This window comes from Vulpes lagopus, chromosome 1 (genome assembly GCF_018345385.1).
Source record: "Vulpes lagopus strain Blue_001 chromosome 1, ASM1834538v1, whole genome shotgun sequence".
Taxonomy (NCBI): Eukaryota; Metazoa; Chordata; class Mammalia; order Carnivora; family Canidae; genus Vulpes; species Vulpes lagopus.
The window spans coordinates 96,410,131-96,425,166 of record NC_054824.1 but is presented as its reverse complement, the minus strand read 5'-3'; the positions used below and the strand labels follow the sequence as shown (position 1 = coordinate 96,425,166).

General features: G+C 41.4%; 1 protein-coding gene and 1 non-coding gene across 4 annotated transcripts in view; one reads left to right on the top strand and one right to left on the bottom strand.

The window, feature by feature from the left end:
- NFKBIZ (NFKB inhibitor zeta) overlaps window positions 1-5,297 on the top strand; it is a 29,680-nt gene extending 24,383 nt beyond the window's left edge. For all 3 annotated transcript variants that reach the window (XM_041764325.1, XM_041764333.1, XM_041764317.1), the window contains exons 8-12: window positions 3-66; window positions 367-536; window positions 1,412-1,522; window positions 1,653-1,820; window positions 3,895-5,297. In XM_041764325.1, coding sequence (XP_041620259.1) covers window positions 3-66; window positions 367-536; window positions 1,412-1,522; window positions 1,653-1,820; window positions 3,895-3,948 — 567 coding nt within the window. In that variant the 3' untranslated portion in view covers window positions 3,949-5,297. The remainder of the gene's footprint in view (window positions 1-2; window positions 67-366; window positions 537-1,411; window positions 1,523-1,652; window positions 1,821-3,894) is intronic.
- Window positions 5,298-13,284: 7,987 nt separating this feature from the next.
- LOC121475022 lies at window positions 13,285-13,391 on the bottom strand. The gene has a single exon (XR_005983600.1). It is a non-coding gene; the product is annotated as a U6 spliceosomal RNA (small nuclear RNA).
- Between the last annotated feature and the right edge of the window lie 1,645 nt (window positions 13,392-15,036).

Genomic DNA, 15,036 nt, shown 5'->3' with positions numbered 1-15,036 from the left:
AGGCAATTCAGAAGGGAGCAGTGAAGAGCAATCAGTTTTTGGATCTTGAGGCAACTAACTATGATGGTAAGAACAGAAATTTTATTGGATGAAAAACCATTTAGAGAGTGGGACCCATCAGTTCTAAGGGTATTAAGTTTCATACCAAGAAGGAAGGGAGGCCATTAAAGCTAAAATATTCTACAGATAAAATTAGCACTGAGACGCCACGGAGGGAATATTCAGATTGCCTTACCAGTTCTCGGAGAGCCCATTTGTAGGTCATGGTAGAGACCGTCCTCAGGGTGTGTAATTGTGGAACAACAGAAAGACCTGACGGGTACTTGACCACTGCTTTATTGCTTTATTACACTTTTTTTTTTTAAGGCCTGACTCCTCTACACTGTGCGGTTGTGGCGCACAATGCTGTGGTGCATGAGCTTCAGAGAAACCAACAGCCCCATTCACCTGAAGTTCAGGAGCTTTTACTGAAGAACAAGAGTCTGGTTGACACCATCAAATGTCTGATTCAGATGGGAGCAGCAGTGGAAGCTAAGGTACGTTCTCAGAAGATGTTGGAGATAGGATAGGGAAGAAAAGGGGTTGTAGCCAAAGACCTTGTTCCCGAGTATAAATTAAAACTATTTTCCCTCTTTTTAAATTAATGGAGTGAGTAGCAATGCATGGATAATTAAGCTTAGATTTTGAAATCATCAGCTTTCTGAATTTGCTTTTAATTTGTGGATGATTATTCAAAAGATCATTGAGCTGTGAAATAAATTTGTCTTTGTTTAGAAAAGGAAAAGAAAATGCCTGAAATTGATACTGTTATTTTGGCTTCCATTTTCACATACTAAGCACAAGAAGTAGTGATTTCTTGTAAGAGTTGTTCCATCATTGTGGGGTCTGGACTTACATCTGGTTTTTAAACTGGAAAATATTTTATTCTCAAATTTGAGGTTTATTTACTCAGGGTCTCTTATGTACAAGGCACTGAGTTGGGAGCTCTGGGGGAAGAATGCTTGAATCAGAAGCTACTTTAGACCTTGGGAAGCCAAAGAGGTGAGAGATGCAGCTAATTGTATGTGTATACAGGGTAGCCACCAAGTCTGGAAACACAGGCGAATACATAATAAATGTTTTATTGTATTGCATTACAGTACTTGATAAAATAGTATCGGCTGTGCTGCTACGTTTTGTGGCCACCCTGTATATAAAAGCAGACGATGATAGGTGATTTATAGGAAATTGATGGGGAATTTCGGAGGGATAAGAGATTTCGTTTAGTCTGGGATGAAGGAAGGCTTTGTGGGGTTGGGAGCATTCGTGGTTAGTCTCCAAGAGTGAGTCAGACACTTGTGAGCCTGGGTAGAAAGCGTATCCAGATGTGGTGCCTGGATGTTCATTGTTCTCCTCCCTTGCCTCTTTTAAGGATCGTAAAAGTGGTCGCACAGCCTTGCATTTGGCAGCAGAAGAAGCAAATCTGGAACTCATTCGCCTGTTTTTGGAGCTGCCCAGTTGCCTGTCTTTTGTGAATGCAAAGGTAAGTCTAGAAAGCTTTGGTGACTGCATTAGACTTGGAATGACCTCTTTTATACGGTCTTCGAGCTGTTGAGCTGCTTGCCTGGCAATCTCCCTCTCTGAGAGGTGTCGTTTTATCTCTTTGTCCTCAGGCTTACAATGGAAACACTGCCCTCCATGTTGCTGCCAGCCTTCAGTATCGGGTGACACAGTTGGATGCAGTTAGGCTGTTGATGAGGAAGGGAGCAGACCCAAGTACTCGGAACTTGGAGAATGAACAGCCAGTGCATTTGGTTCCTGATGGTCCCGTGGGAGAACAGGTGAGGGTGACAGAAGGGAGAGGAAATCGTTTCAGGCACTTGGCCTGAAACATAAAGGGAGACGAGGTTGTGTAGGGCAGAGGCCAGTGGGTGCTCTGAGAGGTGCCCTCTCAGCTTCTGCGTCTCACAGTGTCTTTGTAGCAACTGTGGAGTCAATTGCTCTGATTCTAAAGAAACAGTAAGAAATTTGAATGTTATCTAGGGACCCAGAATGGTCAAAGGTCAGTCTTTCCTCTCCTAACACATAGTTGGGTTTAGAGTGAAGTCAGAATAGTTTGAGATTTGGAAGCTGATGAAAGAGGAGGCACCAAGGTTCCTGCAGACATCGAGAAAAGAGATTCTTAGGTCTACAAGTGATGGGTCTTCAGATCATGAGTGAAGTTCTATCATTCTGTCTCTGTGGAGCGTTCAGGATAGTCCTGGGGATGTAGTGAGTGCTCAGTAAACATTCCCTGTTCTAGTTGTTTCTGTCTACTAACTGATACTAAACCGAAAATGGAGGGTTGGTTATATAATTTAGAACCTACAGATATTTGAAACAAAGTTAGGCTTTACTCATCATACGGTGATATATTGTCTTTGGGGATTGAAGCTTCACATGACTCAACTTTAACTGATAACGAGAACTGAGTCTTTTCAGAACGTAAGATTTTTTGATGGAAATCTTTCCTTGAGGCAAATGAGGTTGACTGTGGCTGTGGGCAGGCCGTTACAAACTTTGATAATCACAAAATTACACAGAACACAGTTTAGCCTTTTCTTTGAGTCAACAGCCCTCACTGTGACCAGGCTGTTACCCTATTTGTGGCGCTCTTTGTAACTTCAAGTGAATCTCTTGATAATTTCTAGAGTTCTCCTGTTTGTTACACCATTTAATAGTTCCAAAAACGTCACAGTGTGAAGGTTCAGCTGAGAAAATGGAGCTGGAGAGGTTGCACAGATAGGAATCATCATCGAATAATAGTAAATGGCAGGCCTTCCCCCCCCCCCCCGCCCCCAGTGTTTGCTCCTGCTTCACTGTGGTGTGCAGCCATCCAGCGGTGTTCTCAGGGATGAGAGTTGGGCAGCTGCTTGGCTCTTCCCTGTTCTTCTGTTACTCTTCCTTTCTGCTTTTGTGTTTTTGTGTCTTGTGTGTTGGGGGGAGGGTTTTCTCCTTTGCTTCTCTGGTCAGGCTCTGGTCATCGTGTTTCCCATCCCAGCAGCTATCAGTGGCGTCCCCTGCCCTAATCTTCTTTCCTCCAATTGGTCACTTTTAATCTGCTGTGGGCCAGGAGATAGATAATGACATTTGTCAGACTGGGGTATAAAATCAATCACTAGATTCTGAGTGAACCGAGGGGCTCTCCTGTGATTCGAACATTTATGCACAGATGCTTTATTTATTTATTTTTTAAAGCTTTTAAAATTTACTTTAGAGACAGTGCCTGTGAATGAGCAGGGGTGGGGGTAGAGGGATAGGGAGAGGGAGAGAGAAAATCCCAAGCCCACTGCGGGGCTCGCTCTCACGACCCTGAGATCATGACCTGAGCTGAAATCAAGAGTCAGGCGCTTAGCTGACTGAGCCACCCAGGCGTCCCTTTGTGCAGATGCTTTAATTGGATCTCATGACAGCTGTTCTCACTTTTAAAGTATATTAAAGATTAACCTGTATATTTATGAAGTGGATTCTGGGTTCTTGTTAGTTGAAGTAGACATTGATATGGGTGAGATACCACAATATGCCATAATCACGGCCTTACGTGAAATGTTCTCACAAATAGTACGAGTAGAGATTAGGAAAGTTTGACATCGTTGGAGATTTTCAAGTTTAGATAATTCTTAATGGAGATGCTGTACTTTCTTGTACTCCGAGATCATTATAGAAGAGCTCTAATAAGCTTGAAAGGAGTTACAGTAGTAGTTTTTAAAGTCACCCTAAAATCTGGACAGGTATTGTTGCGTACTTCTTCATCTATTTACTTCCAAGTTGATAGGAGTGGTGTAGAGTGTATAAAAAAGGGATCAAATTCTGAAGGAAATACGGTACCTTGAGCGTAAGAAAGAAACCTCACAAATCTATTTATTTCTCTTCCAGATCCGACGTATCCTGAAGGGAAAGTCTATTCAGCAGAGAGCTCCACCGTATTAGCTCCACTGGCTTGGAGCCTGGTCGGCAACACTCACTGTCAGTTAGGCAGTCCTAATGTATCTGTACATAGACCATTTGCCCTGTATTGGCAAATGTAAGTTGTTTCTATGAAACAAACATATTTAGTTCACTATTATATAGTGGGTTATATTAAAGGAAAAGGAGAAAAATACCTAATTCCTCTTGGCAGATTTTAATATTTCATACCCAGGTATCTGGGATCTACACATCTGAATTTAATCTTGAATGGTAAAATCGACTTCAGTTAACAGTAGCTTTTGGGTAGGACAAGGCTTTGATTTGTAGCAAAGGGCATTGCTCGTGTAGCTATTGCCAGTTGAAAAGCAAGTAAACTATAAACATTGTTTTTACGAAAAAGGAATGCATTTGAAAGGGAAAAAAATCAATCTGGGTGTAGTCGTGAGGCTTCATTTGGCCTGATGAAGTACCTGATAGTCGTTACTGGCGTTGGAAAGCGTCTAGGCGTTGGAGTAGATGAAGTGTACCATGGTTAAAATTCGATTTTCACAAATTGTATATAATTGTTTTTGTCTTTTGTTTGTACGTATTTGGTCATTAACATGGCCACATTTGAAATGTAAATCAGTAAAACAGAGAAGAACAAGTGAACTGTCACTATTTAAAAAAAATTCTGCACATTCAGAAGAGCTGTGTAATCACCCATCTACCATCTCTGTAGAAGGAAACAGATGGAGAATCGTTCCCCTAGTGGCTGATCGAGCTCTGTTTGAATTGTACATATGCTTTTACTCATGCGTGGAGGTGAGGCATGGCATTTGTAAGGAATTGCATGCTCTTAAAGAGAATACCTCTTTGTGCTCTCTTTCTAGAATTTATAATTTACTTGGTGGAATTTTGTTTTACCTTTATGGGAACATCAAAAAGTCAATACTGAAACGTGTCTTACTGGTTTTTTTTATTGTCAAGTAGTGATAACACAGCATGATGTTTTATATTACCATTCTGAAAAAAACGCCTTATTTTTTAGTAACCTTGATTCTATTAATATTATTTTGCTTACCTCTGGCATACCCCAAGGAATGTATTTGGTTTTGATTGCACACTAATTCATTGTAATAAATTTGATTCATTAAAAAGCTTTTTTTTTTTTTTTTCTTAAATGAGAAGTCCCACAAGCAGCTTGGCTGATTTATCGTCTTCCTAGCTAAATCCTACTAAAAAAGTTGACCTTTGGATCGATCACATTGTTTGACCCAGTATGTCTTGTGGACAAAAGTTATAGTTATTTGGTATCTGTAAATACGGCTGTGATGTGAACTCATGGAAAAACTCATGCATGGATTTAAATAAACATTAATTCAATAATACTCTTCATTTTAAGAATGTGCATTTCTTTTCCCAGTCCCTTATTTATATTTCCCTAGGTTGAAAAAGTGCTATTAATTATTAATCTGAATACCTTTAAATTAGTTAATATATTTTAATTTGGATTTTTTTAAGAACATGATTCCTAAAGATATATAAAGTTTAACATAAAAAAATTCTTTGCCAAGTTCATAGAGGTTTATTAGGTTCTGAGAATATCATGAAGCCTTAAAAGCCTTAATATCATGAAGCCTTAATAGCCTTAATATCACGAAGCCTTAAATGTTGATCATTTAGAAGTTTATGTGCCAGAAAAGCCTTTATGTTTGTGACTTTATTTTTCATTCTTTATTCTGTGGGAACAGTGAGCACAGGAAAAACAGGAGATGACCGGGATCATCCCGAGAGATGTCAGCCTGGGAAGGGCAGTAAACGGGGTCCTTCTCCTTCCCAACATGCCATTTTGACGTGTGAGAACTAACACCCCAACGTCTGTTAGCTTCAGTTACTGCACATACATTGTATTCTTAAAAGCTCTTGAGAATCTGGTAAAAGTCATGAATCTTTTCTCTGGAAAAGTCTACCTATGCATATATATGCAAATTCTGTATACAGTATCTCCCATTGCGTTGCACTGCAACCTGATAACCAGAACCGTAGAAAGGAGAGGCCCCTGTGGAACATAGCTACACAGTGAGCTTTTTTCAAGCGAGCTTGCCTCTCAAGGTCTGTCATAATTAATCGAAGCAGTGCTTGGCAGGCATAGGATTTGTGTGTGTTTGGGTGTGCAAAGCTGTATAAGGGATAATATGAGGCGTTCAAAGACAAAAGGCCTATTTCTTAAGATGTATATGTGGGAAACAAGGCATGCGCTCTGCTAGGTAGCATAAAAGGAGAAATCTAGAGATTCAGAAGGAGAGTATCTTTGAGAGAGAAGTAAGTAGGGAGACTTCAAGGTAGAGCATGTGAGCTGTATCTTCAGAAGAGTTGATTTGGACATTCCTAGAGGGGGAGGAGGGGCTGGCGAAAGGGACAGAAACAGAAGATGATGTGAACCAAGACAATAGTATTTTGGGGGAATCACCAGTGATTCAGTGTAGTTTCGTTAGCATCTGGATGGCCAATTAGTTTCATCTTGGGTTCCAGCCCTGACGGTAGCATTCTCATGAGAGGCATGTTGAGGAACGTGCTCAAGCAGCCTGGGGCTTGGCCGGAGAGGGCGCTGTGATTGATGAGCAGGATCTGCTGCCCAGGTATGCGGAGTGGCTCTTGGTATTGTTTTAAGGAATGAGCCCCGCAGAAAGCAAGACCACGTGCTCGACGGCAACCTAGTGCCTGCTACAGTGCCTGGCACGTACAAAGAGCTCATAAAACAATGGGGTAAATGAGTGTATGAAGGTATGAGTGTGTGCCGATGCCGGTTGGGATCACTGATTCTGGGCAGAAGTCAGGTTTGAGCCAAAGTTCTATTATTTTTTTTTTAATTAATTTTTATTGGTGTTCAATTTACCAACATACAGAAAAACACCCAGTGCTCATCCCGTCAAGTGTCTGCCTCAGTGCCCGTCACCCATTCCCCTCCAACACCCGCCCTCCTCCCCTTCCACCACCCCTAGTTCGTTTCCCCGAGTTAGGAGTCTTTATGTTCTGTCTCCCTTCCTGATATTTCCCACACATTTCTTTTCCCTTCCTTTATATTCCCTTTCACTATTATTTATATTCCCCAAATGAATGAGAACATACACTGTTTGTCCTTCTCCGATTGACTTACTTCACTCAGCATAATACCCTCCAGTTCCATCCACGTTGAAGCAAATGGTGGGTATTTGTCGTTTCTAATTGCTGAGGAATATTCCATTGTATACATAAACCACATCTTCTTTATCCATTCATCTTTCGATGGACACCAAAGTTCTATTATTAAGCAATAATGAGCTAATAGAGTTTTGAACTTGACTCAGCCATGTAATCTAATCGTGAAATCAATGGTACATTAATGAAAATGGGCGTAGTTGTACTCCTTATTTATTTAAAAGATTTATTTATTTTAGAGAGTGAGCAAGCAGGGAGAGGGGCAGAGGGGAAGAGAGAATCTTGAAGCAGACTCCCCACTGAGCGTGGAGTGGGGCCCTGGGACCCCGAGACCATGACCTGAGCCATCCACAACCAAGTGCCAGCTGCCCAACAAACTGAGCCACCCAGGCACCCCTGTTCATTTATTTTTAAAAATTTATTTGAGCAGGAGGGAAGGACCGGGGAAGGGGCAGAGGGAGAGGGAGAGAGAATTTCAAGCAGACTTCACGCTGAGCCCCACACAGGGCTCCATCCCACGACCCCCAGGCCACAACCTGAACCGAAATCAAGAGCTGGACCCTTAACCGACTGAGCCCCCCACCCCCACCCCCACCCCCACCCCGGGTGTCCCTGGCTGTGCTCTTTTTAAAATCAGGTGGTTCCTTTTGCAAAGGACTAACCCGAGGACCGTAGTTTGGTATTTCAGTAAGGAATCCCCTCAAAGTCCAGAGACCAAAGCTTCCAGTTCTATTTGTTAATCAAATCAGTAACATTTAATATCCTTTCTACGTTTTTACATAATGAGGAGAGGAGAATTTCCGCCGACTCCTCTAACCTTTAATAAATGTCAACTTCTTAAACTCAGCACCACTGACATGCACGTCCTGATAGCATCAGTTGTGTGGTGAGTGTGACCTCGGGGTGCTGTCGCCCCGGCCCCGGCCCCAGCCTTCCTGGTTCCTCTGAGATCAGGCGGGGGTCTGGGGGTCCGCAGGGGCTACGGCCCGACTGCTAGGTTTCTGTCTGTCCTGGCGGTGCCCTGGCCCTGCTCCTGAGAGGAGGGAGGGACCATCTTCCTTAGTATTGTCAGAATAGCACAGTATCTGATGCACAGGAGTCAGTAAATACTTGAGTTTGCCTTTACAGCCCTTTTATTTTCTCTTTTCTTCCTTTTTTTAAATTTTTTATTTCTTTTATTTTTTTATTATTTTTTTTATTTTCTCTTTTCACAGCATATTTCATACTTTGATGTGTCACTATTTTATCCCCCACATGGGATTACAATTTTTAGTGCAGAAATACATTCATACTCCAGGGTTACACCAACCCTGGTTTTCGTTTGTTTTCTGGTCCCCTCCGGACTCTGCTAGACCCCGAATCCTTACTTGCAGGCGCAGTGCGACCGGAGATTGTTCTGGAAGCGTGTCCAGCTTTCTTAGGTGTAGGCTGTGTCCTCTAGTCCAGGCTCCCCGTTCCCTTGGCCTCCCAGCCCAACTGGGTTTGGGATCGAGGGGGAGTCAGACAGCTAGTCCAGCGGCTGAATGCGCTAGGGCCAGGGTCTCGGCATCTGGTAGGCATCAGCACCTTTCCAGAAGCTTCTGAAACGTGCAAGCGCCTCGGCCCCACCTCAGACTTCCTGAGTCAGAATTTCCCAGGTTTTTCAGAGCTCCGGGCAGGTATATATGAAGATGATTTAAGTGCAGCTTTAATCTAAATTATTTAGGAAATGCAGACTTTGGAGAGAGTACGTGTGGCTGGACAGTGGCCACGTGGTGGGAACAGAATGAGTTGCTGGAACCCCTGGGGGGCTAAGGTAGCGAACTGAGGAATGCCTGCTACGTGCCAGGCGTGCATGTTAGAGGAAGCAGCGTTGACAGATCAGGAGTCACCAAATCTGTTTTTTGTTTTCCTTTTTCTGAGGTCATTTTGGTTTTTAATCCTCAGGTGTATCAGTTTCCTAGGACTATGTAACAAGTTACCACAAAGCCGGCGGCTGACAGCAAGAGAAATGTGCCCTCTTACAGTTGTGGAGGCCGGAGCCCCGACACGAAGGGGTCGGCAGAACCATGCTTCCTCCAAAGGCCCTAGACGAGGATCCCTCCTCACCTGTTTCAGTTTCCGGCAGCTGCAGGCAGGTGTTCCTGGGCCCGTGGCCCTGTCGCTCGGGCCTTGGCCTCCACCTCACGTAGCCTTCCCCTCCACGCCCGGGTCTCTCCTCTGTGGGCCTCTAACAGCAGCACCCTTGTCATCGCATGGAGGCCCCACCGAATAATCCAGGGAGGACTTCAGCTTGAGATTCCTAACTACGTGTGCAAAGACCCTTTTTCCAAATGGGGTAAAGGTTCACAGGTTCTGAGGACATGGACCTGCCTTCTTGGGGGCCACCATTTAAACCACTACACCAGGGAAAGGGGCCTTACAATCTTGTCTTCTACTGTCACTCCTTTTACAAAATGGTTAAGATGAATACTTCTTTTTGAGCAACACTGTAGTCCTGTCTTCAGAATCTACGAGCATTTTTTATACATATTTGGTTTAAGATGTGATCTATCGTCTCCATTTCATTTTTTATTTATTTATTTTTCCATTTCATTTTTTTAGATGTAATAACTGGCATTGACCAGGAGACTCATTTCACGTTGACAAACTTTAGTAGAAACAATAAAATATTATTGGGCTGTATAATAATTTAGAAATTATTGTAATGGTCAAACAAACTTTAATTATTCGAAACTTACAGGAAAGCGTCTTTGATCATCATCAACCATTTCATTCTCTGGTATGCATGTGAATGAACTTGCTTCTCCTCACCTTGACCACACTACCTAAAAAGCACCATAATCATAAAGGACATGCTTTCATTTTTGACCATCTGACCTTGTAATGATAAAAGCAGGGTAGGCACTTCCTGGAAACCAGAGACATTTGAAAGTGAAAGATCAACTCCAGGAAATCTGTGGTTTCAGACAATAAATACTGAAACACTTTGCCAAAATCCATTGAAATATCACGTTTTAGGTCTAGATGTTAATTTTTCAAGTGACAGGATTCTGGCTATTTATTCTAAAGTAGAGATTTCAATAGTTCTGGGTACTTGGTACCTGAATCCAGTATGTGTTTCCTGTAGGAACAGCTTAGTACCTTTGGGTTCTGATAATAGGGACACATTTTAAGATTATGAAATAATATTAGATGTCTTAGCTGAAGTGATTTGGAGCATACGTTTGAAATCATTGCTTATTTTCTCAACCTCATGGTGTCTTAATGCCTTGGCCTTTTCTCTGTGTTTGCAGCCAAACGTCTCTCTAGCAGACCCTCAGCGTCAAGCCCCTGTGGAAGAGTGTGGGCTACTTCACTCGGCGTCTCTCGTGGAAGCTCAGATGTCGGCTGCTCTGGGGGTGAACTGCCCCTGTCTTTTGGGGACTTGGGGTTTGAGTGTGAGCATTTATTTGTCTCAGTGGGAGTCTGTTCATCGAGGGCCTGTCTTTCTGAAATGGCTCCAAATGTTTGTTTTATCCAGGATATCACTTTCATTCATCTTTTAAAAACCTTTCTCTCCCTTTTTGCCCTAGGATGTATTCCTTCTAAAATTACATTAACATTTTCAAAAAATTCTCCTCTGTAGGCTCTCGCAGACATGGAAATAAGAATTGTTCATCCTCAAAAAAAAAAAAAAAAAAAAGATTTGTTCATCCTCAGGATGGCAGTTTTGTAGAAAACTAAAAATATATTACTTGGGAAAAAAGGAAAGCATTTGGCCTTTTGGATTCTTGTTCCCAGGAAATTCCTGGATAAATTTTCAAAGAGATTGAATTCTGGACTCAATGGTAGGAAACTTTAAAATTAACATACCACATTGCTGTGTCTAAAAGAAAAATAAATGAATGAGACACTTCCAGGGGCTTACAAAATTATTTTTTCTATAGGCCGGACAAAGCTATAATTTTAATAGGCTGCTCTTCCCAAACAGACCTTCTAAACTTAACAAAAATCTGTCCATTTTTTTCATGTGGTGCAGTAGACAAAGATCTATAGACAGAAACTTAACTTCTACAGATTATTAATTTCTATACATACATTTCAATCATACAGACTAATGAAGAACTTCATTGAAAGTTGACAGGTTCCATTTTAAGACATTTTATTTCCAAATGAATCAGTTTTTTCTTTTCTTCCCTCGGGTGTCATTGTTATATCAAATCTGTTATCAAGGTAAAAATATTTGTCGAATTAATCTTTTTTTTTTCTATTTTCCTTGCCACCACCTATGTCTAGGTTTTTAGGACTTCATTCCTTGATTACCACAATAGGCTTAAAAAAACCCATTTTATTATAGAAACATTCAAACATGCAGAAGTAGACAGAATAGTGTTTGGGACCCCATGTGCCTATCAGGAAACTTCATCAGTTATAATCATTTTATTATTTTTGTTTCTTCCCCCTTCGTTTTCTCTTAAAGATGTGAAAGCCCACCCCACTCATCACAGAATGTCAGTGTGTATTTCTAGTTGATAAGCAATTTTTGTCTCCCATAGCTTTCTAATTATTCTTTCTCTAATCTTATTTTTCTCACCAATCCAACAATTTCTAACTATTTGGCATACTTTTATGAAACCTAAGAAGGTTTCAAAGGCTCAGGATTGCTTATTGAATCAAATGCAAACTCTCGTCCTGATTTACAAAGCCATCTTTTCTTTAGTTTCCCCCATCTGTTTGGTTGTTCATTATTCCCAAATAGGCTGTCAGGTGGGTCTCCTCACCACTCAGCCGATGCCTTGATTTTTCCTGTCTCTGGTCATGCTCTTGCCTACCCAAATTCTCTGCATCCTAGAAAGCTCTGCTTGGGTGATGTCACTTCTATGAAGCTTTTCCCAGCTCATACTGACTTCTTTCTGCCCTGAACACTTGGGATTTAAGCATAGTTCCTAAAGTCTGGTGTGTGTGTCTGTGTGTGTGTGTGTGTATATATATATATATATATATATATATATTTTTTTTTTTAATGGTATTCTAGTCTTAATTAGTGTAATCTGGGAAGTAGGTTCTGAGTCACTGACTGGCAGTATTTGTTTTTAAAGACAACTTTAAGATGTTTGGGTGAACGGTATCTCTAGGGTTATAAGAAAGGTCAGTGGTGCCGCACAAAATCTAGCATCAGTATGATACATGGAATTCTAGGATTGGATTCGTAGTGTCTACCCCTGGTGTTACTCCTGTGATTACGCTACGTTACATGACCAAAGTTATTTTCCAGATGTGATTAAGGTTAGTAATCAGTCGACCTTAAGGTAGGGAGACTATCCAGGTGCACCTGGTCTAATCACACGAGCCCTTTAAAGGAAGGGAGTCCTTTAAAGGACTCTGGCTGGTCACAGAAGAGGAAGAGAGATTCTAAGCCTGAGAAGGATTACACCTACAATTATTGGCTTTGAAGGTGAAGGAAGGGGGGGCTATGAACCAAGGAATGAAGGTAGTTCCCAGATAGCCAGAAGGAAAATGGGATCTCAGTCCTACAAGCCCAAGGAACTGAATCCTACCAACGGGCTGAATAAGCTTGGAAGCAGACTCTTCTCTAGAACCTTCAGATAAGAACCCTGCCCAGCTGACTCCTGTGGTTTGGCCTTGTGATACACCACGCAGAGAGTACCACCAGGACCATTCAGTTTTCGGACCTGCCAAGCTGTCAGATAATAAATGGCTGGTGTTTTAAGCTGCTGCGTTAGTGGTAATTTGCTATGCAGCCATGGAAAATGAATAAAGTAGATAACACAGGATTTGAACTCATGGTAAATTTTATGCAATTTCTGCTGTTTGTCTTCCCCTCAGTTTTACTGAGCTATAACTGACATACAGCACTGTAGGTAAGTTTAAGATATGCTGCATAATGACTTGACATCCATGCATCTGAAATGACTGCCACAGGAAATTGAGTTACCATCTGTCACTTCATATAGTTAACATTTTTTGTTTTTCCTCATGATGAGAACTCTTAAGATCTGCTCTCTTAGTAACTTTCAGATGTACCACACAGCAATGTTAACTACAGTCATCAGGTACAATGCATCGTCAGTGCTTACTTATCTTGTAAGTGCAAGTTTGTACCTTTTGACCACCTGCACCCAATTTCCCCACCCCCACTCCCTTCCTCTGGTAACCACAAGTCTCTTCTCTTTTTCTTTTTCTTTCTTTTTTTTTTTTTTTTTTTTTTTTTTTAGGATTTTGTGTGTCATCCTTGTGCAGAGGTCATGCTAATGTCCTCTGTATCACTCCAGTTTTAGTACATGTGCTGCTGAAGTGAGCAACCTGCTACCTTATTAGGGCTCCAAATCCATAAGGGAGGTTTTCCAACAGATGGAGGCACTCAACATGTGTGGTCATTGCGCAGGCTAGCGGTGCCCTTAGTTTAAGATGCTTTGCTTTGGTCCATAAATTTCTGACTACAGATAGGAAAACTTCAAGGAGAATAAGGCCTAGCTTTCCTTTTTTTTTTTTTTTTTTTAAGTCTTTAGGAGGGTCGTTGAGGAGCGGGAGGTAATTAGAACAGCTTATGTGGCTGGTATTAGTGTTGGTTCGTTATACGGTCGGACTAATCATTATCTCTGATCTGAGACTGGGCAGGTTTTGTAGGAGATGTGCCCCTAAGCTCTGCAGGCAGCCAAGATTTCTGATGATAGAACTTGCTTAAAAAATAAACACAGAGACTCACTTGCTTCGGGAATTGGTCAACAAATAGTTAATGAGGATATGTAGGTAGATGGGAACTGAAATTACAGTTTCTTCTGCAGCTCAGAATCAGAGACAGAAGACAGTTTAATGGGCAGCTGTGTCTGCAGCCCTGCACATATTACACAAACACATGGTTAGACATTTATTTGGGGTGCCTGCGTATGGTTCATAAAGAACTTGTTCCTTATAGAGTATACTGCTGAATGACTCCTTGCAGGATGATGATGAAGCTACAGCTTCTAATTTAAAGAGTTAGGCAACTATCCTTTTAAAAATTGACTTTGTGAGGTATAGTTTGCATACAGTAAAAGGTATTTTTAAATGTATAGTTCATCAACTTCATCCACCCACACAACCATCACCACACTCAAGAGACAGCACATTTTCATCAACCAGGCAGTTCCCTTGTACACACCCCTTGCACTCGATCCCTCTCTCCATTCACTGCTCCAGGTAACCATTGATGTGATTTCTATAGATTAGATTATAGATTAGTTTTGCCTCTCTGGCACAGCATAGAAATGGAACCATACAGAATGTACTCTGGTGTTCAGTCTCTTTCACTCAGCATGACGTTTTGATTCGTCTACGTAGTTGCATTTAATAGTAGGATATTTTTATTGCTGGATAGTATCAATAACACAATTTGTTAGCCATTCACCTATTTTTTTTTTTTTTTTAGCCATTCACCTATTGGTGGACATTTGGATTATTCCAGTTTTTGGCTATTAGGAATAAAGTTGCAAGGACAGTCTTTGTGTGGAGCTATGATTTTTGTTTCATTTTGGTAAATGCCTAGGCATGGAGTAGCTGGTTCAGATGATGAGTGTCTGTTTAATTTTAAAATAAACTGTCAAACTGTTTTCCAAAGCGGTTGTATAATTTTTCAATTTCATTGGCAATGTGGAGGAGACCCAGCTACTGTCCACCTTCCTTAATACTTGGTATTGTTGGGTTTTTTAAAGTGTTAGTCTTTTTTTTTTTTTTTTTTTAAGATTTCTTTATTTATTTTGGTGGGGGAAGGACAGAAAGAAAGGGAGAGAATCTCAAGAAGACTCCCTGCTGAGTAGGGGGCCCCAAATTGGGGAACATATAGGTAAAATAATGTTATTGGGGTGTCATATCTGCTAAGTGGCAGTTCTAGGAGGTCTATAGGAAGTCCTTAAGAATTTCCATTATGGAAATGTACACAGCAGAAAGGGTCTTAGAAAGAAACAGAAA